The 24,130-nt window shown below is 39.5% G+C and overlaps 1 protein-coding gene across 1 annotated transcript; it reads left to right on the top strand.

Annotated features, from left to right (window-relative positions):
- Positions 1-783: 783 nt before the first annotated feature.
- On the top strand, positions 784-21,144 carry TMEM170B (transmembrane protein 170B). The gene is made up of 3 exons (XM_058816915.1): positions 784-1,180; positions 8,694-8,864; positions 12,906-21,144. The coding sequence occupies exons 1-3, from the start codon at positions 1,084-1,086 to the stop codon at positions 13,034-13,036; spliced, it is 399 nt and encodes a 132-aa protein (XP_058672898.1). The 5' UTR covers positions 784-1,083; the 3' UTR covers positions 13,037-21,144.
- Positions 21,145-24,130: the final 2,986 nt, after the last annotated feature.

The following is a 24,130-nucleotide window of genomic DNA, read 5'->3' as shown; positions in this document are numbered from 1 at the left end:
CAGCTCGGGGTGGCAGCTCGGGAGGGCAGTTCGGGGTGGCAGCTCCTCCGCTGCGACATGTGCTGTCGCCTGCGCCCCGGCAGCCCCGGCACTCCCGAGCGGCGCTCCCCCTGTGCTGTCCGCTCCTCTGTCCCGGTGCCGTCCTGCTCCGCCGGGGGTGTGTCCCCAGACCCCGCCGAGGCAGCCGTGGAGCTGAATCCGCCCGCGCCCTCTGGAGCTCCGTGTGCTGAGGCTGCGAGCAGCGAGGTGAAAACACCGCTCTTATCAGAATTCAGATTCTGCATTTTGCTCTCCTCCGATGTTTAAAGGCACTCAGCAGCATCAACTTAAATACTTTAACACCATGGAATGTTATCACTTCATTTTCCCCTTTATATCTACCCATAGGTGTATGCAGATTTTATTTGATACACTTCTTGCTAAGGCAAGTTTCTTTGGGGGCCCACGGCATTCCCAGTCTTTCCCGCCCTCTTTGACTCAAATCGTGATTCCGAACGCTGGCTCTCCGTTTGGAGGGAGGAGCCCGCGCCCCCGGCTCCTCCCGCCGCGCCTGCGCGGGGCCGCCCTCCCGCTGCCCCGCTCCCGCTCCCGCTGCCCCGCTCCCGTTCCCGCCGCTCCCTTCCCTCCCCTCCGGCCGCCTCTGGCGCCGGGAGCCGCCCCGCTGCCGCCGCTGCTCCCGCATGGAGCCGCCCGCCTAGGCACGGCCCGCGGCCGCCCCGCCCTCGCTCCAGGTGATGCCGGTGACCGGAGTGACGATGCCGCCGGCGAGGCGGCGGCGGCCGCTGCTGATGGAGGAGGCGGAGATGATGATGATGGTGATGATGATGGTGATGATGATGATGGTGATGATGGGCTCCGCCGCCTGGCCCTGCCCCTGAGCGGCAGGGAAGCGCCAGCGGCCGGCTCCCCTCCTCCCCCGAGACCGCCCGGCTCCCCCGGCCGCCGCCTCCCCCACTCCGTCCTCGATGTCTCCTCCGCGGCGCGGAGCTCCCTCGGCCGCCTCCCCGCCCTGCCGCTCCTCGCCGCCGTCTCCCTCCCGCCCCGCGGCCCGGCGGCTGCCGGACCCCGTCCGGCGGCGGCACCATGAAGGTGGAAGCGGGGGACAACTCCATGATCAACCTGTCGGTGCAGCAAGTGCTGAGCCTGTGGGCTCACGGCACCGTCCTCCGCAGCCTCACGGGTAACGGGGCACGGCGGGCCGGGCGGCTGCGGGCCGCGCTGCGGGGCCGCCGCACAATGGAGGGCGGGCGGTGGCGGTGGTCTCCCTGTGTGCTGCGCGGAGGGAGGGCTGGTGTTGGTGTTCCCGGGTCTCTCCGGGTGCCTGCATGCGTGTTCTGGGAGCAGGTACATCGGGTGTCTGTGTCTGTGTGTCTGTGCCTGCTGTGGGGTCCGGGAGTCAGGCGGGGTCTGTGTGAGGTGCTGCTTGGGCTGGGGTGTGTGCCCGGTGTCTGCGGTGCCTGCCCGTGCAAAGGACATGACCGTGGGGGATGTGCTCCCTCACTTCTTTATGCCCATGTATAATAAAATAAGGCTGATGGCATAGGGTGTGTGTATGCGAGTGAAGTGATGAGTACCTGTGCGTGAGTGAAGGATCGTAGAAAGTGTGTGAGTGTATAAATGCGTATGGAAGGCTGGAGTGTGTTTGTGGAGGTGGTTGGGTTTTTATTTTATTTTTTCCCCTTGTGGGTATATGCTCATTGGCATTTGACAGAGAGCTATAAAAAACCAACTAGAAAACCACAAAGTTTTGAGTGTGGAGAATCAGAGACTTCCCCCACTACCCCTGAGTACACCTGTGGGTAATGAGACCTGTGGGAGTGAATGAGGTGACAGCTGTTTTCTGACAAGTAGTTGTAGTCTTAAACATCTGGGATTCTTAAAGACTCAGCTGTTACAAAAGAAATAATGTGAACCGAAGTAGAGTCAGGTCCTTCATCCTCTTTTAGGAGAGGGGAGCTTTGGCTGGCTCTTGGCCAGAACTGGCTTTTTTCTGCTCGGTCTCAGGCTAAAAATGGGTGTGGACTACTGTGAGACCCAAGGCATACAGTGGAGAGGGGTATCTTCTCTTATTCTGTCCTTGTGTAAAGAAAAGCATAAGCTTCCAGCTCTGAACAAACAGGATTGGGTGTCAATAGCAGAGATGTAACTGAGTAAATTCTTTCTGCTCCGTTGTAGGGGTGTATTAGCTGGTGACAGATTAGTGGAAAATGTTGAGTAGGAGTAGGTTTTAAACAGTTATGGAAATAATCTAATATTTATGAAAGAGTATTATGTCACCTTTTTGCACTCTATATTAATGGTTAATAGATATATTCTGTTTTCTTTTTTAATCTTTTAGAGGTGGAAGATGTGTGATGGAAGTAGAAGTGGGATGAAAATAGAAGTGTAACTGAAGTTGAAGCTGTAGCAAACAGAAAGTGATTATCTTTATTGCTCTTTTAACTTTCAGGATGCATCTTAGTGTAATAAAAAAGGTTAACCTTTTCATATTTATCTGGTCTATGAACTTTGTAGTGTGTGTCTGATAATTAGAGTTTCCAGGTATTAGTGTGGTGACACACTAAACACAGTTCACTTCCTGAGTAGTTACTTTAACATACCTATTTAAAAACTTGTACTCTTAAAGGAAAAAGTTCACAATGGATTTCACTTTACTTTGTGCCACACATCCTCTATAAAGTTTTTCTTATTAGATCATTGTGCAGCATAGGCGTTTCTATGAAATTCAGTGCTGAGAGTTAATATCAGCTCACTTCTCAGTGCTTTTCAATAAGATAAGGGCTTGCATAAGGTATTTTTAATGTGGAATGTATTTTCTTTTTAGCTTAAAAATATGAAAAATACTTTTTTATCCATTGTAGTGTTGTTGGGGAATGTGTCACTGCCAGTTGTAGTGGCGGTTTCTAATTTTGTGCTTAAACGATGTTTGCTCTTACAGCCATAACCTGTTGACCTGAATGTTCTCATGGACTGTCAACAGTCCAAAACTTGCTCTGGGCTTAAAAATCTTTTCCACAGGTTAGAATATATATTGATATAATCATTGATATTATCAAAAAGCTGAACTAGTTACGAGCCCTTACTTACTCCTTATCAAAGTAAACTTTGCTCAAGACCAGAAATTCTGTTCTTTTCCCTGCCAAGAAAATAGGTTTGTGAATGAGTTTATCTTCTTTGACTACTTAATCCATTCCCTTTTGCACCACTGTTAGGTATAAGGAGAAATTTCCCCAGAATACTGGGACAAGAAAATCATTAATATGCCATGTTCTATGAATATTCAAGACTACCTCCTGTCTACTTTTGGACTTAATGTTGTGGTCTGAACTGGACTTTAAAGTTGCACAAATGAAGACTTATCTCCTTCAGATAAATCATATTGATTATGTGTTCACAAACATGTTGCAAAATGTTATCAGCTTCCTTCTTAAAAATATGTTAATTTTCTGAATTTTTCAACAGGGTCCTGATATGAACACCAGCCTAAGCTAGGAATGCTTCACACCCTAATAGCTTAGTTTTGGTGGGTTCTTTTTCCTGTTAATGAGAAACTAAAAGATTATTTTGACACCATATATGTGAATCAGGTTCAACATAAAAAAAAAAGGAAATCCTGTCTTTCGTTCGTGGCCTCAAACACCCAGGAGACCACAGACAAGTTCATTGCTGCCATACCCATCACACCCTGTAACAGCTGAAGGTGCTGGTGTTGTTCCTTTTAGCTGAACACAGGCCCATCACCATGGGGTGCTTGCTTCCTCTCTTCCTGACCTCTCCTGGGAGGTGCAAGTAAGGCTTTGGGAGTCATGGAGAGGTGGGGTGGCTGTTACCTCACTCTTTGTTACATCCTCCAGTAAATACCAAGAACATCTCCTTTATATGAGCTGGTTGTGTTTTAGAGTCTAGGGTTTACTAGAGCAGATCAGATAGCAGCTGAAATTGAACTGAAAACAGAGAAAAAATCCCATTATTAGTATCCAGTAAAATAAAAATTGTTTAAAGGCTGCTTCCACAATAAAGGACTTGGCAATATTTCTACTAATAGAAGCTCCTAAGCTCCATCTTGTGCTAATTTTTCCCAGATTGTCTGGATTTTCTTTTTTCTTTGCCCCCTATGCTGTTACTTGAGAGGACTAGTCTGTAATTTGAGATTTAAATGATCCTCAGCAAAGTGCTTTTTTTCCCCACTTAGTGCAGCAAAAATCTTAACATCTCCAAAGAACGCTTTGACTGTATTGTTGATAACTTTGAAAGTACCAGTTAATACAATAATTAGGGACAGGACCTGGTGCTGAAGAAAAAAATATAGCATGTAAAGAGCTGAGTTACATTTGCAGTTATTATAGCTGTCACTTCATCTGAGTGCTTTGAGTTTATAAGCTACAGGAATCTAACATTACTGGTTTTTCTAATTCTAAATTTGGTGAGTGCTACCTTGTTGACTTAAATCTGTATTTTTGTATTCTTAGTACAGGTGCTTATTGCTTGACTACTTGTAACTGATAGCAGTAGGCTGGGTACAGGGCTTAGAATAGAAAGAGAAAGAGAGAGACACTTTGTTTTGGAGTAATCAATTTTGATTTATGACATCTTGTAGGCAATCATTATTCATCTGGCAAAACAAGATTAGAGCTAGAGGAAGAGTGCTGAAGATGAAGGACTAAGGAGATAGTCCATGTTTATTGAAGCTTAGTGGCAGTAGGACAGCATATTGATACATTATATAGCTAATATTTGAAAATCATTTATCTGCTTCTGGTGATGGAGTGATGTCTTCAAGTCTTTCTAAGATGGAAGTGATATGAATGTTATTCTAAACAGTAACATAAGTCTTTTCCCAATCTCTAATGTTGTGTATGCCTACACTAATATATATATATATATAATGTTTATCTGTAGTACGTAAGCATAATGTATGGATGATATCTATCTGATATATATGAATACCAAAATTAACAAAGTGCTCTAAAACTGATGTGATTGGGCATTAATTACAAGGTATTTGAGTTTGCAGCTTTTCTGGTAGGAAAAAAATCCCCAACTGAGGCAAACCAGATGAAAGGAGCATAAACACTGTCTTAAATCTTCTTTTCAGTTTAAGCGCTAAGAATTTTAAACATGAAAAATATATCTTAGTTGTTCCTGTTAGAAGAGCTGTGACATCTTTGCAATTTACTGAATGTCACTATGCTTGTAAACTACTGGGCCTGCCCTAGTTCCTGTGTTTCTCTAGGAACTGTGGAGTTTTGATAATGTATGTTGTGTTTTGGTGACTTCAAGTAACTTGGATACTTTAAAAGTAAACTCTGACTTTTTTTAGGGTCAAGCAAAAGAAGTTGCAAGAATTTTGTTGGTTTTTTTTTTATTTTATTTTGTACGATTCATATCTCTTTGAGGGCATGACTAAATGAACTGAGGCTAGGTGAGTATTTGAATCTCTCTGACAGATATAGGTAAATCATTACCTCCGTAACAGCAGCTGATGCTGTCAAAAGAGCCAGCTAATTAGAATAGCTGCACAAAGACTGAAATTGGACTGTGCTTTTTTTGTCAGGGTAGCAATACATAAATTTATGCTGCTTAAAGGATCAGTCAGTGTATAGGACATAAATAGCTGAGACACTTCAGTCTCACTTCCTCTTCCTTAGAGATGGTGCAAGTCAATTCAGCAATCAAACTACTCAGTCATTTTTGAACAAGTGAAGTCTTGGCCATTTGTGTTCAGAGGTCCTCATTCTCTTTCTCTATTCTTTAGTGGCACCTCTCAGTGTTATTCCTAAGCTATTCTTTGTGTCTTTCAGTGTTACTCTGACATACTGCTTTTGAGAGTCATCTCTCTTTGTGGTTCAGGGGTTAGGTGATACTGAATTTTACAGAACATAAATAATTCTCTGCCCTCACCATATCAGGGTAAGAGTGTCTGTGCTGTCCTCTAGGTGAATGGAGCTTAAGGTCTCCTGATTTGCTTGAAGAGTTCTCTCTCTCTCTCTCTCTCCTTACCTTGTTCATCCCTGTTAAACAACTTACTTGGCTGGCTTCATCACTCACCCTACAAGCAGAAGTAAATAAATGTGTTGAACTAGCAGGCATAGAAAGAGTAAATAAAGGAGGATAAGAAAGGATAACTTCTGGCCTTTCCTAGGGAACGCGCTTGGAAGTGATTGTCCTGTTTCAGCTCCTACATGATGTTTTAAGACATACATCATGTCTTAATGAAGGGAGGTCATAGTTTAACAAAGCTCCAGCAGCTTTTGTGTCAAACAAAGAATATTTCTGGATGCTCTCTAATTTCTTTTTCAATATGCCTGCTGCTTTTAAAGAGTAGGAGGAGAAAGTGTGTAGCAAAGAACTGAAGTTTATATTTCTTTAGCCAACAGAACATTTTGGTGCTGGTTCTATTCTCAAGCCTCCTGCCCTAAATATAAAGTGAGGGGTGATGTTAATTTTCCTTGAGCCTTATTTGGAATGTAAATAAGACCGAAGATCGTCGCTCACTGTGGAGCTATTTTGTTGTGTAAGAGTTTGTAAATATTTTTGGTTTCTTAGTTACAGGGGAGTAGTTTGCCTTCCCATAAGCTTTCATTTTCTTCTAAAAATACAGTCATCCTAGTGAGTTTTCCTAAGACTGGAAGTCATTTGTCTTTTCTACCTGCTAAAGGTTGGCAATGCCTACAAACACCAATTTCCTAAAAGGTGATGCAGTGCCTAGCAAATCCTGTAGAAATTACGGGGTGTGGCAGTGGCAGATTCCCACAGACTTTCTTGGTCCAGATTGGTTAATAAATCCTCCTGTTGTCCAACTGTAGGTCTGGCAGGGCTGCCATGTTCTATATTGGTGGATCTTTGGTTAATCCTTTTGTTTATGTGCTGCCACTTGAATAAAGCAATGGAAATACCCAGGCTGTGCTAGTAATGGACCAGGCCTGTTAGGACAGCAGGAAAGGTTCCCTTCCCACAGATTAGGTCAGCCAGTCTTTCTTCATTTTAGTAAGGAAGTTTGTGGAGTGACTGCCTGACACTCCTGCCACTGTTCTGTCACAGTGGCTTCTGAGAATGACGAGACATTAATTTAGTGGAACAGAGTACCATGGTCATTATCCTTTTGCCAAGATTTTTGACACCCATCTTGGGGCCAGGGGTGAAGGGATGGAGGATCTGATGAGAGCTGCTCTGAGCCACCCTCAGGATGTGGACACATGTACCCAGGCACTCAGAAGGAAAAGCTTGAACTACAGTTGAAGAATTCATTGGATGTGGATTTGCCAGCCACCTTCCTTGCTGCTCTTTTAAGGGAGTCTTTTGTCTTTCATGATTTAGAGGAGCTGTACGTCCTTGGGCAGACAGATTTTCATTGTGTGAAAGGGGAAGGGTTGAGCAACTCTCAAAGTACTGCTAAATAAAAAGCTTAAACTCTCTATCTGTGCTATCTATATACATATCCTACTGACAATGGACTCCCAGGGCTGTGGTTATTGTGTAGCAACATTTTTTTTTCTCAGCATCTTTTCACAGTATGTTTTGTGCTGCTCAGTATTTTTAAAGTTAGCTAATTGGGTTGTATTTTTTTCCTCAAATAGTTGATATGAGTCAAGCTACTTTAATACAGGCTTGCCTCATAAGCAATAAGTATCTTGCTTTTGTAAGGAAGCTGGGGTTTTTTGTTTTGTTCTATTTTTGAGGGGAACTGCAGCAAAAGCTGAATTAATGACAGTGTCATGGGATTATGGAATATGTACCCTAATTTGCTAAGTTCTGTAATGATACATACCCACTGTAGCTCACTTAAAAGGGATTTTTTTTCTTTTATTTACTCACCCTTTTGATTTGTAGAATGTTTTTAGAAAGTTGACAGCAAGTGAGAAAGTTTCTTGAGTTATTGTGTAGCTCCATTGATGGTTCCAGGGTTCCAGCTCTTTTCTTTGAAGGTGCTCATCATGTCTGCCATTCTTCAAAGAAATGTTTGTGCTCCAAACATTCTCATGATCTGATGCCCTTTTTGGTAATTCAAATAATAGTCACTGCCTCTCTCTGAAGTTCTCTACTAAGGAATTAGAAGCAAGGAGTTAGATGTGTTAAAATTTCTTGTTAAAATGATAACGTTTTTATTTGCACTTTTGAAGCCACTTTGATGGAGCACTCTATTACAGCTCCTGGGTGTAGATAAACTAAAGTCTTTAATCTCAGTTCTCCCATCTGATGTTACCTGATGCTGTCTCTTATTTGTGAGTGTGGGGGATTGGGAAACAACAAAAGATCCACACCTGCCCCAAAACAAAAACTCAGAACCCAAACAAACCCCAAACCAGTTCTTGACTTTTTCCTCCTTCAGTCTTTATGTCAGAATATTTCATTTGACAGAAGCAATTACAATGCCCACTATGAAATTGCAGTCAACACTATTTAATGAAGCCATCTAAGGAATTATGGCTACCTGTAAAAAAAATCTGAATTAATATTTTTGCCAAAATCCTTTTCATAATTTTTAATGCAATTCAGCTAGTCCTTTATGACAGACTGCTGAAATGAGGAAAGAGTCTTGAGCATGTGCTGATAGTGTCACATGTATCACTTTTAAAATGGAAATCAGTATTGATTTTCTCCTACTGTTGATTGTTAGCAATGTTTTAAAGTTTCTTACTTATGAAGTTCTTATCTTAAAAACATTAACCCTTTATTTGACTGCTTTCTTTCAGAGATGTGGTACTGGGTTTTCCTCTGGGCTCTCTTCTCCTCTCTCTTTGTCCATGGTGCTGTGGGAGTGTTAATGTTTGTGATGCTGCAGAGGCATAGGCAGGGGAGGCTGATATCTGTCATTGTGGTCAGCATTGGATTTCTGGGTTCTGTAACTGGAGCAATGATAACCAGTAAGTCTGCCTTTTGTTCTTGTTTGTTTTTTTTTTTTTTGTTTTCTGGTTTTTTTTTTGTTTTGTTTTGTTTTTGTTTTTTGGGTGTTTTGTTTTTTTTTTTGGGGGGGGGGGTTTCTTTCTTATTTTACATCTAACTTAAAAAAAAAAAAAAAGACCAAACTGCTTTTCTTAGTTAATTGTTTATTAAGGATTTTTACAATAGTTATAGAGTGGCTTCTCCTCACCTCCCAAAAAAGAAAAATTAAGCTTTGCTGATGTTCTAGGTGGAATATTGTTTGGCAAGGGCATGTGTTACAGAGTTTCTTATGGAATTACATGAATGGCCACCACTCAAAATACATTTTTTCATTATTTCTTGACATTGTATCCTCAGATAGATGCAACAATTTTCTCTGTTAAAGCCCAAAGGTTCACAGAGCTGTTGTTAAAAACCACACTCATATTTAAAACATTGCAGAAAGTAGGAGTGTGTTATGTAGTGAAATGTGGAAGGCTTACACCTGACCAAATACGACATGAATTTGTTGCCAACAATGTTTTGAGGAAATGTTGCTCATCTGTCCTCATCTAGAGTTATTGTATCAGATGCTGCTTTTCCATCTTTCCCAAGAAATTCTGTTATCTATGTCAGCACTGAAACACGGGCCATAAAACCTCTAGGATACTGTAGTCATTCTTTGGTTTTATCATATCCAGCTTTGTTTATCAAATTTATAAATAGACTACAGTAGCTTTCCCAAGCAAGTAGGAGCATGGTGAGTTTTCTCTTGTGGGGGGAAAAATAGTGAATGCTATTTTTTCAGGAAAGAAGCACACTCTTGCCTGCAGCAGTGCTGGTAAGAAGTTCTCAGCATTAAAAACCATGTGTTGAATGGTGCCTATGTTAACTGAGCAGTAGTTTCTGCCCAAAAATCTTCAGTGTTGCAGAAAAGATTTCCTTACCCTCACAGACCTTTCGAGTTAGGCACCTTAATACTAGCAACCCCCATATAGTCTGAAGGCAAAACTTCCCACCTTTCACTTTGGTTTTCCTGTGTTCTGCCCAGGTTATCAGAATAGTGGTATCACTACTCATTCATAGAGGATTTGTGTCAGATTATTTCTTATTGCTGCTGAAAGACATTCCTGACTATTGTTTTTCAAGGCTAAATAAAAATGCAAATGTATGAGAAGTTTCACTAAAACTTTCCTCAAAATGTTGTTTTAATTGCTACAGATTTCTCATCTTAGAATTTCCACCAGTTAACACAGTATGGTTCAGTATAGCTATTTTTTGGGGGAGGTTGGATTTTTTTTTTTTTTTTTTGCTAAGATAAGTTGGAACTACTTGAGTGCCTTATGTTATATGTTATGCTGATTTTTGTCTTAGGATTAAAATGGCAGTGGCCTGTTACAAGGTCAGCCATGCAGGAGCATTTCTGAAGAACTGAGATAGGAAATGTGGTGTTGAAAGATCCAAGCAGAGACTTTCACAGCTTTCTGTGGTGGGGAGGTTTCAGGATCAGTGTCTCTCAAATGAAAGTACTCTGTGTCTTTTATCTTTGCATAAAAAAAGGAGCAACACAGTTGTATTTTTGGCATCCAGTTTTGCAGATCAAAGCATTTAGCACGTGAGCAATCCTGTTTGTGTGCAGATTCATCTGAGAACTTCTCCAAGCTTAGACTATAGACTTGTTATGCTGTTCCCAAAGGTTTTGCACAGAGCATTGCAGCTTGCTTAGGCAACTACTTTCACCTTGAAGCATTTTTTGTTTCTGGCCAGAACTCGGTTGTTTCATACTGATAGAAATTCTGTGGGGAGCTTTTGAAGGCAAATTATGGTGATCAAATATTAAAGAGGAGTTTTAATAGCTATTATGCTGCAAACTGAGAGATGCAAGTTGAAATATCAGCTATTTGAATATGCCTGGTCCAGTGCTTAAGAAATTGAAATAGCCAACTGACTTCAATTTCCACTTTGCATTTCCAGTGTTCTGCATTGTTTGTGTAGGAGAATGAAGGCAGCATAGACTATTGCAAAATGTAAGTTTAATTTTGGTCAGGAAGATCTTTCAAACTTTCTAATGTTCTGGAACCTTTTTAGCAGCATATAGAAAAGCAGGAGACTCCTCTGTTTCTTAGCTTTGAAAAGTCATGGAAATTAAAAAATTAAAATTAAATTAGGTATTAAATAAAATTTTAAAAGGTATTGAAAAATTACTAATCAGAAGGGAATACAGTAAAAAAAAAACAAAAAAACCCTGAAACCCTAATAAAAACAAACCCACAAAGCAACAACCAAAAATACCCCACCAAGCCAGACAAGAATATATAAACACCAGGCAGCTTAAGGCAAGGATTTTAGCTGTATTTGATCCAGAAGGGCCTGTCCTTCCTCCTCTTCGCCAGCACACTCCTTTTTGGTAACAATTCTCATTTCCCTCATTGGCAGCCTATTGTACATACTTTTGGCTCCATACCATCTGTGCTGGATTATGCATTACAGGTTGTACTGCACAGTGTTATTTGTGTAATAATACATAATTAGCAAACTACCAAATTTTTATTGCTTTATTCTGGATACTTCCCAGAGTATCTCAGTGTTTTCTTAAAGCCCAAAATTTCTGTTACTGATCTAGTAGTGACAATTCTGGTATACTTTTTTGGCCAATTTGAATTCGCTTTGAGAGTTCAATCTGAAAAATAATTTTAATGTCAGTAGTGGGCTCAGTCTAATGGATCTCTTTCAAGTTTTGACAGCAGCTAGCCAAGGAACAAATGGAAAAGCTTATGAAAGGTAGCTGAGTGAAATATCATAAGGCTAGCCTTCTGGTGAGATATTTCAGGCAAAATATACTTTACAGAATATGTTTAAAAAAAACCCACAACAATAAAAATAACCAAAAAATTGCCTAACAGTGTGAATAATAGTGTTTGTAAGTACTGTTATGGCCACAGTCATGACTGAATTCTACTCTTCCTAAAGCTGTTGTGAAACTGAGGTGTTACTTGTTGAAGATGTCAGATGATTCAGATGCTGGTTGTACTTTCAGAAAATCTGTTGTGACTCAATGTATTTCTGTGTCACTGATGGATTTTTGATCACTCCAGCAGACTATTCCTGTTAGTAACTGTGCAAAACCAAAAAAAAAGTCCCATTTTTAGTTTAAATCTTGCATATTTATATTTATATTATATAAAAAATTGTGATGACTTTTCAGTTCTCTTTGAGCCTGAAAGAGCCTGTGTGATCTCTGAAAGCATTTAATTATGACTAGATAACATCTGAGACAATACATACTGAAGGTCTACAATTAAGTTTTGGGTTTGGTTGAGGTTGGTTCTGGCCTCTTTAGATTATATTTCAAATGTGAATTTGCACACAAATGTACAAGAAAAATGATCTGTTGAGTTCGGAATCTTTTTATGTGCTATAGCTCAAATTCTAATTGTATTGGTTAGAAATTTCCTCTCATACACATTTATGGCAAACACTGCAATACTTTGGCCTTTTTCATGTTTTGCTGGATTTACTAAACAACTGTTAACAATTCAGTACTTTAAGTTGAAATAAACTCATTTAGTATCACCAGTTTATTCAGCTGAAATATTAAATGAAGCTGGTCAATGTGTGTTTGCAATTGTTTTGTTGACACTAGCAGCTTTATTGTTCTTGTCTTCTCCCTGCCTATACAAGCAGTATTAAACCACTCTTCAGACCTGGTCAATTTTTAGAGGACTGTCTTGCTACCTTTTCAAACTGGCACAAGGCAAAAAAGGTTAAAAAAAATTTTGAAGATGTGTAAAGGGAAACAACAAGATTTGATTTTCTTAAACTGATGATGGAAAAGTTGATCTGGTTCAATTGGGAAAATCATTCTTGAAGGATATATATAACTGTAAAAATACAAGCAAGGCTGGTAATTGTGTAATGCCATGAAGCAATGCAGTGTTTGGTAATGTTCTATAAATAGCTGTCACATAGAGTAGATAATTTGTCACATATTTCAACCTTGGCTTTTTCTGTGGTTTGATCATTGTTTTCCTTGTGATCCTTAGGTGCTGCAGTAGCTGGAATTTACAGAGTAGCAGGAAAGAACATGGCTCCCCTAGAAGCTCTCGTCTTTGGTGTTGGACAGACAGTACTGACATTAATTATCTCATTTTCAAGAATTCTTGCAACGCTTTGAAGCTCATGTAGAAAGGGGGGAGAAAAATGTCTTCAATCTGAAGAGAAGCGTCCTGACAGTGGATTCATCAGCTTATGAACTCGAATTCTGGTGCAAGAGGAAGGAAGCTATGTGGAAAGTGCACTACAAATATCGAGGCTCAGTCAAATGAGCAGGCTGTCCTCTAGTGTTGGAACTGCTGCACTCCTGCACTGCGCCTTAACGTGCCTCCATCGCGGGCCGGGGGGATCCCTGTGAGATCCAGGGATGGAGATGGAGCACCTCCAGCAGCTGCCAGGCAGGTCCCTGCTTGGTGGTGGCATCGCTGTCCTTATCACCTTGGAAGGAAACAGAGGGGCCGTCCTGAAAGCTGCTCCGTGTGCCAAACTTGGGGTTTAATTCTGAGCAGGTGGCTGGGTAAGCTCTGGAATGTAGAAGAATTCTGTGAATGTGCACAATTCTCCTTGAATTCAGGTGAAATAGCAAGATAACTGACTTTTGTGTGTTAGAAGAATCTCTCTGAATGCTGAATATTCTTGTTCAGCATTCAAAACAACTGTTAGATCTGTTTCAAAATGTAGATTAATTTTGATGGGGTTCAAGAACTACAGCTTTAACAACCCTGATATAATTAGCACTGTGTGAAGAATGGCTCGTGGCAGTTTCGTTCCTTGGCACATTTCTTTGTGATTTTAGCCTGTCAGAAATCAGGAGTTTAGGGTGACTATATGAAGGTTATTAAGTACAAGCCATTGTGTATGTACAAACAAATCTTAAACTGTTGTTTTCCTTGAAATTACTTTGTCTTAAGCATACACATGGCTACCAGCCCTTCTGCAAACCTCAGAGAAAGGGTGCTCATTGCAAATGAACTCCCTATATTTAATTAAGCGCTGGTAGGACCCTTACCCCTACATGCATTCTGTAAGGAAAACACAAATACAACAAACTGTCAGAGGAAACCTATGAGGAAAATGGAAAGGGTTAACAATATGATGTCTTGGTTTTCTACTGAACAAAAATATTAAGTGTAATAAAATAGTTACCGTACTCCAAAAATTTGTAAGTGGGGCAGCACTAATGTATTTACTACCTTGTTTCTGAACACTTTGTATCTTTGGAAAGGTCAAGATACCTAGAACTTTCAAATACTTAGCTTTTAGTGGTTTGTGCTTTTCTAGTTTAAAAGGGACCGAGTGGTGTTGTGCATGTGAATGTCATAAATGTGAGTGTTTGGAGTAAAGAGAAATTAAGTCTAATGACTAATTATTTATGAAATACAAAATTAAAAGGGCATAAAGTTCTGTGAAGAATGAGGAATCTTTTACATCTTTTTTCAGCTTAATGCTTTTCAGCAGTTGTCTCTTAATGATGACGGGGAATAAATCACTCAAAGGTTTTGCTGTTATGATGTCAAAAAGACTTTCAGGACTGTCACAAACACTGGCACCTACTGCACACCTAAAAGAATATGTTTAAAATATAACTTGCAATCCAGTCATTGCTTAGTACTTTAAAATATAATGAACTAACATGTCTGCCTTTATCTTATTCCACATTTCTTTGAAGTGCTAGGAATGCTAATAGTATTTGTTTTCTTTAAAAGCATCAAAGTCTTGTTTGGAAAACATACAAAGTTATGGGCTTTGCAGGGAACAAGTTAAAGTATAGGTTTGTAAATATTTTCAGTGTTATTTTTACTTTTAATTGCTTCAAAAATGTGGCTGAATACATATACTGTCACTGTTTTTGAATGTCTTCAAAAACTTTCCTGTGGTTTGTTTTTTTTGTCTTTTGTCTTTTACTTTTTGCTTATAATTTTTGGCACATGACCATTGCACTTTAATAGACAATGAAATTATGACATCTGTAACAAGCAATTGAAACTTTCCCCCATTGTCTTAAATTGTGAGAAAACTGGTTTCAGGTATTTAAGTCAAATTGAATAATAAAGTGATTGAAGATATTTTTCCTAATGTGCCTTGTTACACATATGTTTAGGTGAGAGGATTTAAAAAAAATTGTCACATCTTCATTCTTGTTCTACTTTGATTATTTCTGATTAATTTGGTTACTTGATACAGTGTCTTGTTCAACAGAGTTTAAAACATTTTATTTGACAACCTGGAAATGCTTGTCTGGATCAAAACCAAACGCATCACTAAGCACTCGCTGTGTTCAGTAATTTAGATTGTCTCATGCCTTTGTCTCACACTGAAACTTATTCACATGTTCCAAATTCTTAATTTTTAATCTCAATTCTTAATTTTTGTAGGAGGCTATTATGCTGCCACTGGCCAATGGCTGGCTGTCTTTCACTAAGCTAAACTACAGCAGGCTGCTGCCAACTGATGAGATACATGTGTTTGTATTGATGAACTTCATTCTTCATTTTAATTACTGTGCCAATGAAGTTGTTGCTGTTGTAACTCTCCCCCTTGGACAAGGAGGCATCTTTGCAGGTTTTAAGCTACCTTTCTCCAAATAATTTTTTATTGCATAGGTACTTGTATTCACTTTTAGAATGTTGTTGTGTGTTTAGCTCTCTCTGCGTTGTATGGCATTATTGCCTGGCAAGAGGGGACAGGCAGATAATGTAATGCTTAAGTGGCCTAACAGGGACAAGGCTTTATTTGACAGAAGTTTGTTTTCAGCTGTTTGTTGTGAGGAGTTTATAATGATGAAAAGTTTGTCTGTGAAGTGTTCTTTGATCACAGCATGAACGTACTGCTTAATAACTCCAGCAGTGAAAGAGAGTGTAAGTGGCCTTCTGTCTGCAAAACTTGGAACTTTCATTCCATATCCCTAGAAACAGTGTTGTTAAGCATAAGGTGCTTTAGTCAGTGTTTGTGTGTGTGTCTGTGTATATATGTATATTTGAATGAGTGAATGGTGGCTTTGTGGAGTGTGTTTTATACCTGACACTTGCTAACAACTGAAATAGCTTTTCCAATAGAAAATAGAATTACTTTAGCTAGCCTCCCCTCCCCCTTCCTCTCTTAATGAAGCTACAAAGGAATCTTGTGTGTGAATGGCACTGATGGTACCCTGGTTCACCCTTGGACAATGCAGTGTTGTCCACACAGATGTTTTAGCACTATCTTCAATCAGCTCTGCCTGTCTCTGGATTGTATCAAAGTGCACATTCTGCACTGTGCAGAACAAATAATGCATCGACACAGTTTAATATTTGGAAGAAGGGGGAGTACTGAATATATTATTTAATGAGGAAAAGCTACTGGTTTTTTTAGGAGCTGCTGCTATCAAAGATTTAAACATTCCACACACTTTTGATTTATCAGTATGATCATAGAATTGTAAAATACCAGGTTGGAGGGGACCTCAGCCATGGTCTGGTCCAACCTTTCCTGTCAATAGCATGGTCTAGACAAGGTAGCCCAGCACCAAGTCTTTAAAGTGTCCAGTACTGGGGAGTCCAACACTTCCCTGTGATTTTGTTCCAATGGCATTATTCCAGTGTCCAACTGGAATATCACAAAGTAATTTGTATACATTACCCCTCATCTTTTCCATGTGACTGCTTGTAAAAAGGGAGTCTCTTCTTTCCAACCTCCCTTTAAAAATTGGAATATGTTGATAAAGGCTCCCTTAAGCCTTCTTTCTTCAAGGCAGAATCAGCCGAGTTCTTTGCTTTTCCTCATATGTCAGGCTTCCCAGACCTTTGATTATCCCTGTGGCCTTTCTCTGGAGTCTTTCCAGCCTGTCCATGGTTTTGTGTGTTTTTTGCATGTCAGGGACCAAAGCTAGACACAGAGAACCCATTATTGCAGATGTGGCCTGTCAGGTGGCTGAGTGAGATAATGGTGATTTTAACTCCGCTGGTGATGCTCTTGTCGATCTAGTCCATCCATCATGTCAATGATCCTGTTGGCTTCCTTTGCCATAACAGCACACTGCTCACTCACATGGAGCTGCTTGTTCACCAGGACCCCCAGATCCCTTTCCACAGAGCTGCTCCTCAGACAGGTCCATCCCAGCCCGTGCTGCACTCCTGCATTGTGTTTTGCCAGGTGCAAGATGTTACCCTTGTCCTTGTTGAACTTCCTAAAGTTCTCTGTACATCCTATCAATGTCCTTTTAGTTCTCAGTGTGTATTTTTCTGCTTTTCCATCTCTGGTACACTTCTCTTCTGGATTTGAGCAAATTCAGAGGTTCACAGTTAAACCAAGGAGGTCTCTTGCTCTGCCTCTTTGCTGACCTTAAAGGGGATGAGCTGGTTTAGTGTTTCCAGGAGACTGTTGGTGAAGAACTCCCAGTACTTTATCCTCCTTAGCAACCCTTCCCATGGGCTATGAGCGTAGTGAAGTTTGCTCTTATAAGTCTAAAATGTTTGTTTTAACACTGACCTTCAGCATGCTCAGCAGGATCCCAGTACTGTGACCATGGCAGCTGAGGCTGTCCCTGATTGGAATTTTACAAAGCAGGTTTCCTTGGCTTGTAAGTAGCAAGTCCAGCAATGCCCCATCCTTGATTGGCACATCTAACCATCTTTATTCCAAATCTATCCTCTACATACTCCAGGAACCTGATGGATAACATGTGGGATGCTGTATTGTTCTTCCAACAGGTGTCTAGGCAGCCAAAATCACACATAGAACCAAGTTCTGTTGACCCAAAGCTTTCTTAAGTGACCCAAATATTGTTTAATTAGTATTATTTCCTTGGAGATAATGGAGTTTGGAGGTCAGTAGCAGATGAGCTTGGAGATTCCCCTTGGAGATGACCTCTCTGACCTTGACTCTGGCATTCAACTGAGCTTCCACAATCTCTGTAGGCATATACTGGAGGTGGTTGCTCTTTGGCTTCTCTTCTTGGGAAGCAGCTGAGGAGCATTTGGCGTTGCTCTGATTGGCTTGACTTATTCCCCAGATCACAAATTCTGTTTTGAGTCAAAACCTGCAGCTATGTTTCAGGAAAAAAAGGTTCCAAAAATTATTGTCCTTAAATTTCTGGGTAATTTTGAATTTATGAAACTAAGCTGTGTGTTGTGGCTAGTCAAGACTTGCTGTTGGCATTTTTTTTGAAGAAACCAATAATTTAACCAGTTTTGAACATTCAACATGGATGTGAAGCTTGTCTAAACTTGTCTAAAGTAGCTTTCTATTTTTGAAGCACATTGTTTTGATTTTGATAAAGAAAATAGTGTTGCTGTCACAACATATTGTACATTAATATTTATTTAGCTTACAATTTGTATTTGAGTTCTGTTGTGGGGAGCACATATATAATGAGGAACTGTAATGGAGTCTGAGTTCTAATAACTATAAGAACTGGGTCTTTTTGTTTTAATTTATGTATTTCGTGCACTAGGCATATTTTAATAATGCATTGCCTGCATTAAATCTAAGTATTTATATCATGAGCATATTAAACTGGATGTTTTTGTACACAGCCATTCAACATCACATATGTATAATTCCAAATGAATAGACACAATAGTATTGCTTGGTGTAGTATTGTGGGTTAATAAGTTAGCCTCCCGCCCCAGAAAGTCTGTGACTCTAATAGGGCCCAGAAATGCAATTGTGAACCTGAGATGCTTTTCAGTTGCTCTTCTGTTTCTAGAAATAGGGGTTTTATCATATGGGTATTTCAGTTAAGGGGAAAAAACATGGAGATAGGTCACAGTTGTCATCCTAATAACCAATCTAATCCCATGTAATTTGAGACAAAATGAAATTCTGAATGTTGTTCATAAATTATGATGGAGTATTAAATACACAAAAATGCTAAAGCAGAACCTTTTTTCAGAGTTACCAAAATTTAACATACCATTGCACCAGCATATTGATGGGATACCTTTTAATTTATAACTTTTTTTTGGTCTTTAGATTGGGAGCAGCCCCAGGTGGAAAGACTGTTCTAATCCTCAGCTGAAGTAATAAATATTCTTTGAGTAGAGATGAATTTAACAGAGCTGAACATTTGTCTTGGGCTAGTGGTCAGATATTTGGTGGAGACATTGGTCACCACCATCACAACCTTTAAAGTCAGTGGGAAAAGTATTCTCTGTTACAGCAGTGAAATCTTCATCTGGGTTCATTAACTGGTGTATGAAGCTGCACATAATTTTGGGGAAATGAAATTATCATAGAAAGTAGAATTCAACCTGAGTACATACATTTGATATCCTAAAATTGTGATAGATTATATCCTGAAGCATGCTGTTTCTGCTGTTTCCCACAATTGTGCCTGAAGTTAGACGTGAAATTCAGGCTGTGCATTAATTCTAAATGTAATCACAAGGACATCTCAAAGCCTGTGAAGATGTATTACTGCTTGGGGTGTTCTCCCAGTGTAGCAGGTATAAAAACAATTGCGCTCTAAAATAATGATCTAAAGAAATATTTTTCTTTCAGGAACGTGCATTTTGTCACTTCTGATTGTTCATCTTGTAGTTACTGAAGACTTTAGGAAGCTACTGCATGAATGCTAGCAGGATTTGATAGCTGTTGAAGGGAATGGACAATATGTCCTTTTGTGCTGCTTCTGTGGACCAAAACACCAACTCTAAGGCAAAGTAAATACTGAAGAGTGAAATATTTTCAGTGAAATAAACAATACTTGATTGATACAAATGGCATTCCTTTTGATTTGAGACCTAACTCTCTAGGCTTACTTGAGAAATTTAGTATCAACACTGTAAAATCCATTTTGGATTATCCACCAATATAAGGTATATGGGAGCTAAAAATCTAAAACCTTTTAGCATTACTTGGCTAGAGGTATTGCTTGTTTGAAATGTGCCTAAATTTTATACAGATAATGGAGTTCTGAAGGTCCTTAATATTTTGGGTGTTTTAGAGGATAATCAGGTATCTATAGAACTAAACTTTTGACTGTGACAATATATAGAATAGCACATAATTCTTAATAAGTGCTTACAGTGGCCACTAAGAATAAATACCTATTTTACAGTTAGAAAAAGTATTTAGCATCTGTATTCATAACTTTAACAGTTGTACTATAAGCTTTACAAATACAAGTGTTATAATCATTTGGATTTGGCTGAACAAATAGGAGGAGAGGAAAACGGGAATTTAAAAATCTTTAAAAATGACAAAGGTAAAAAATATCCATTAGTCCACTGACAGACTTGTGCACCTTCAGTACAGCTTTTCACCAAGCATGACTTAAACAACAGAACACTGTTGGTGTCTCACCATAAACTGTCTTGTTGACAGAATGCATTCTTCAAACTTGTATTAGAAATAGATGTTCATAGCTTCACTTTGTGAAGTTGCCTAAGCTAAAGTGTTGTGACCTAGGCAAAGTTATGAAGCTCAAAGATAGCAACAACTGTGATGGAGAAGAGTGACTTAACATTTAGTTGATTTATGCTTTGTACAGGACTCTGTTATAGTGTGCAAAAGGTACTTGTTTTGAGTGGGTGTACTGCATGCTCATGTAATAGTTTAGCCCCAGTTAAAAAAGGGATGGCATTTAAGTTGTAAATACTGTATACTACTCTATTTCATTTTTAAGCAACTTTTTTATTTCCCTGTTTGTGTACAGTTCTCTATGTACATATTTAAAAAACCCCTAAAACAAACAAACCACAACATTTTGAGAAACTTTTGTAGTTATCTTTTGCATTTTAATTGTGTTAACAACCTTAATATGTGCATTCAGCTGTCTTTGAAGTTTTCATTGCATGCTTTCAGGTTCTCTGAAAAACAGCAATAACAGTTGGACAACTATTTAAAGTAAAACATTCTTCTGCACAATTTCCACTTCCATTCTTTAGAATGCAGACACAGTGGAACAGTTGTCCAATTGTAAGATTTAAAGAATCTTAGGTAATTATTTATATTTATTTTATTTTTGGTAGTAGGAAATGTCTCATAGCAGCTTATAAACAGAACTTGCAAGTTAAACATGATTTCTTGTGCAATTTATTTAACTGAAATTTTCTATTAAAATATTTTCATAAACTTTCTGTAGCTTATTGCATGTTCTTCTAAGTAATCATGAAGCTATGTGTCAACCTCTGTATGAAATACTCTGACAACACAAGTTTTACATTTTGTGAATCTGGTTGAAGTGTACAGATGTACACATAAAAATAAAGCTAAAAATAGTAAATAAATGATGTACCTTCCTGTAGACCACAGTGGTGTGTCCCTACAATTGTCTGATTTATAGATAGAAAAACCCCCTCACTGGTACCTGTGTGAGCACCAGACTGAAGTGTGTTGTGAGCAATACCTTCATTTCTCTGTTGTTTCCTCACAAAACTTTATAACCTATGGCCTCTGTTTCTTACAGCTAAACTTTAGCATGTGGGAAAAAAAATGCCTGAGCAAATGAATCACCTGTAAATGGCTGGTTACAGCAGAAACTGAGGCAGCTGCTTCTGTGGTTATAATAAGTATTTGTTTATGCAACTGGCTGTATGGAGTTTAGAAAACAAATTGGTTGCAGAAATGAGAACCAGATTGATACAGTTCATCAGGTTAAGCCAGCTCACAAGAGAAAGCAGTTTGGGAAAAATATGCTTAGTCAACATGATGTAAATGTTTTTATAGTTGGGGGTTTTTTGTTTTGTTTTTTTTAGCTGCTAGTTATTCCTGCTTTTGCCCCATGTCCTTAATTTTTAAGGAAGTCTAATTCACCATGATTAGTCCTTATCTCTTGGAGATGCTATTTTGACAGACTGCAGTGTAAGCTTTGTATTGCTTATTTTAAAGGAAAAAAGTTTAATTTGCTTTATATTTTCTTAAATAATCTGTCTGAGAACATTGATTAGTAAATCTGTGGGTCTTCCCATGGAGGCTGAAAGTACTGCTTTTAGAGATGGCATTGCAGGAGCTGACTTATGAAGTGCTTAAGGGGCTGCAGAGAGTATAAAACTACATTGCTATGTCTCAAAGTAGTGGTGGGTAGTGAGTCTTTTTGTTTCTTTTGTGATTTTTTTGTGCCTTTGATAATTTGATTTTGGGGTTTTTTAATTTGTAATTTAAAGTTGCTTTCAAAACGAGCTTTTACTGTGAGTGATGGGGGTACAAAAAGGGAAATCAGTCTAGAGGGAAGGATTCAAAATACCTGAATCTTCTGATTATTGACTCTGGAGGAAGTTGTGTAAGGCACAAAGCAATGCTGTGCCAAAGTCTCAGCTTTAAGAGTAACTGCCAGAAGCAAGCAGCTACTTTGAGTTTGCACCCTGCATGGGGTGGGGTGCCTGCCTCTGCAGCACAGCTGGGTACCCTCTGGATCTGCCCCTGGACACAGCAGGGATGTTCCACTGCCACCCTGCTCCCTGCCTGCCTGCCTGCCTGGGACCTCTGCAGGAACGTCTGTGACACCTGGGCTGTGTCCCCAGCAGGAGCCAGGGACAGCAGGAGCTGAGAGCACGAGAGCTGCTCCAAGGTAAGTCATCTCTGCCCATCCAGAGCCCTCATCCCAGGAAGAGCAATGTCCAAATGCTATTTCTAGTGCCCCACAATGGCTCATTCACAGCTGAATTTTTTTTTTCATTCTTAAAAGGTAAGATGTGCTTATTTAAAAGACACATACTCTCCCAAAGAACAGATTTTCTTGTTTTCTGAGAAGCTTAGTTTCAGGGAATGTTGTTTAGCATTACATCTTACATTGCCTCACAGAAAGTTTTTTTAATCAGGTTATAAACAGAATTTGCAACTTCTTGACACACAAGAAAAATGATATGTCAACTTTAGAATAACAAAAGTACTTAGCCTGGTGGGTTGGGTGCAACCAGAATAAAACTGTGTTAAAGTGTTCCACATATTTTAACATATATGTGTACAAACATAAATGTAAATATAGACACGTAAAAAAATATATATATCCATGTTTACTTGAGCTTGTCTTCCTGGCTATACTTTGTAAATGCTGATGGGGAGAGAAAAATGTCAACTTTAGAATGCCAAAGGTAATTAGCCTTCTGGGCTGGGTACAACCAGAATAAAACTATGTTAAAGTGTTCTACATATTTTAACATATATATCTACAAACATATATGTAAATATAGACACAAATGTATATATATATATATATATATATATATATATATATCTATATATATCCATATTTACTTGAGCTTCTCTTCCTGGCTATACTTTGTAAATGGTGGTGGGGTCTTCCTTGGGCACAGAAATACAGTGTAGATGAAGCTTGTTCAACTGTAAAATAGGATATGAGTTTAAATTTTTCAGGGAGCATGAGGACACAATTTGTATTTCAAGTATGCTCCTTTTGTCCACATAAATTATGGCATGTGTCAGCTCAACTCTGCTGATGGATATTAGAATAACACTGATTACTGACATTCCAGGCATGACAGATACTGGCACTATCAGGGGTTTTTAAAATTGCTATTATTGTAGAATAGCAGCTTGAAATGTTATCAGTGGAAGGGGAGCCAGAGTAATCAGTAGTCTGAGCCTATATCTTCCTATTTAACATGGAATTTTTCCCAACACAACTGTTTCAGAACCAGACAAAGCTGCCCCTTTGCACAGTGCCTGACCATCAGCTGAGCAGCATCTTTGTATTGTGGTTCCATTTTACTTTGCAGCTGCCTAAACTGTCCCTGGTGCTATCTAAAAAAAAAAAAAAAAAAAAAAAAAAAAAAAAAAAAAAGTGCCTTAAAAAAGAATGTTTCTAATGCCTGCACTATTTGTTCTCTCTTCAGTGTTGGAGCAGTTACAGCTAATGGATGCCTTTCCATTTCCAAACCTTGCTGGGCACAGCTTCTGCTTTTAGTACAATTCTAAGTGCCCTTCCTCATTTATTTGTTGTTCCCTAACCACCCTGGCAGAGGTGTGCAGCCCTGCTCCTAGCCCTGGGCAGCCTAGAGCCTTGGTCCCTGACTGTAGCCCTCTTGCTGGCGCGCATGCACAGGACCTGCCCTACAGAGCTGTAACTAAGTGTGAGACTGTAGAAAAATGTCACCTAAAGGCAGGATGGGGAGTACGAGCCCATAGCACTGTTGAGTGTGCTGAAATGATAGCATTTAGAAAATTGCCTTCTAAAAAGTCAAAATTGGGGCAGTTATCACATAGCTAAGTAACTTGAGTGATTAGGGACAAAACATAACAGTGCTTGAGAAGTCAGTCACTGCCAGACTGTGAC

The sequence above is a fragment of the Ammospiza caudacuta genome, chromosome 1 (assembly GCF_027887145.1).
Source record: "Ammospiza caudacuta isolate bAmmCau1 chromosome 1, bAmmCau1.pri, whole genome shotgun sequence".
NCBI lineage: Eukaryota > Metazoa > Chordata > Aves > Passeriformes > Passerellidae > Ammospiza > Ammospiza caudacuta.
The sequence above is the reverse complement of the archived record's forward strand: the minus strand, read 5'-3'. Positions and strand labels throughout refer to the sequence as shown.

What these genes read in the sequence shown, in the direction of transcription:
- TMEM170B (XM_058816915.1), top strand. Translation starts at nt 1,084, where the DNA reads ATGAAGGTGGAAGCGGGGGACAACTCCATGATCAACCTGTCGGTGCAG. An exon ending in CGTCCTCCGCAGCCTCACGG is followed by an intron (nt 1,181 to 8,693) that starts GTAACGGGGCAC and finishes GCTTTCTTTCAG; the next exon opens with AGATGTGGTACTGGGTTTTC. An exon ending in AACTGGAGCAATGATAACCA is followed by an intron (nt 8,865 to 12,905) that starts GTAAGTCTGCCT and finishes TGTGATCCTTAG; the next exon opens with GTGCTGCAGTAGCTGGAATT.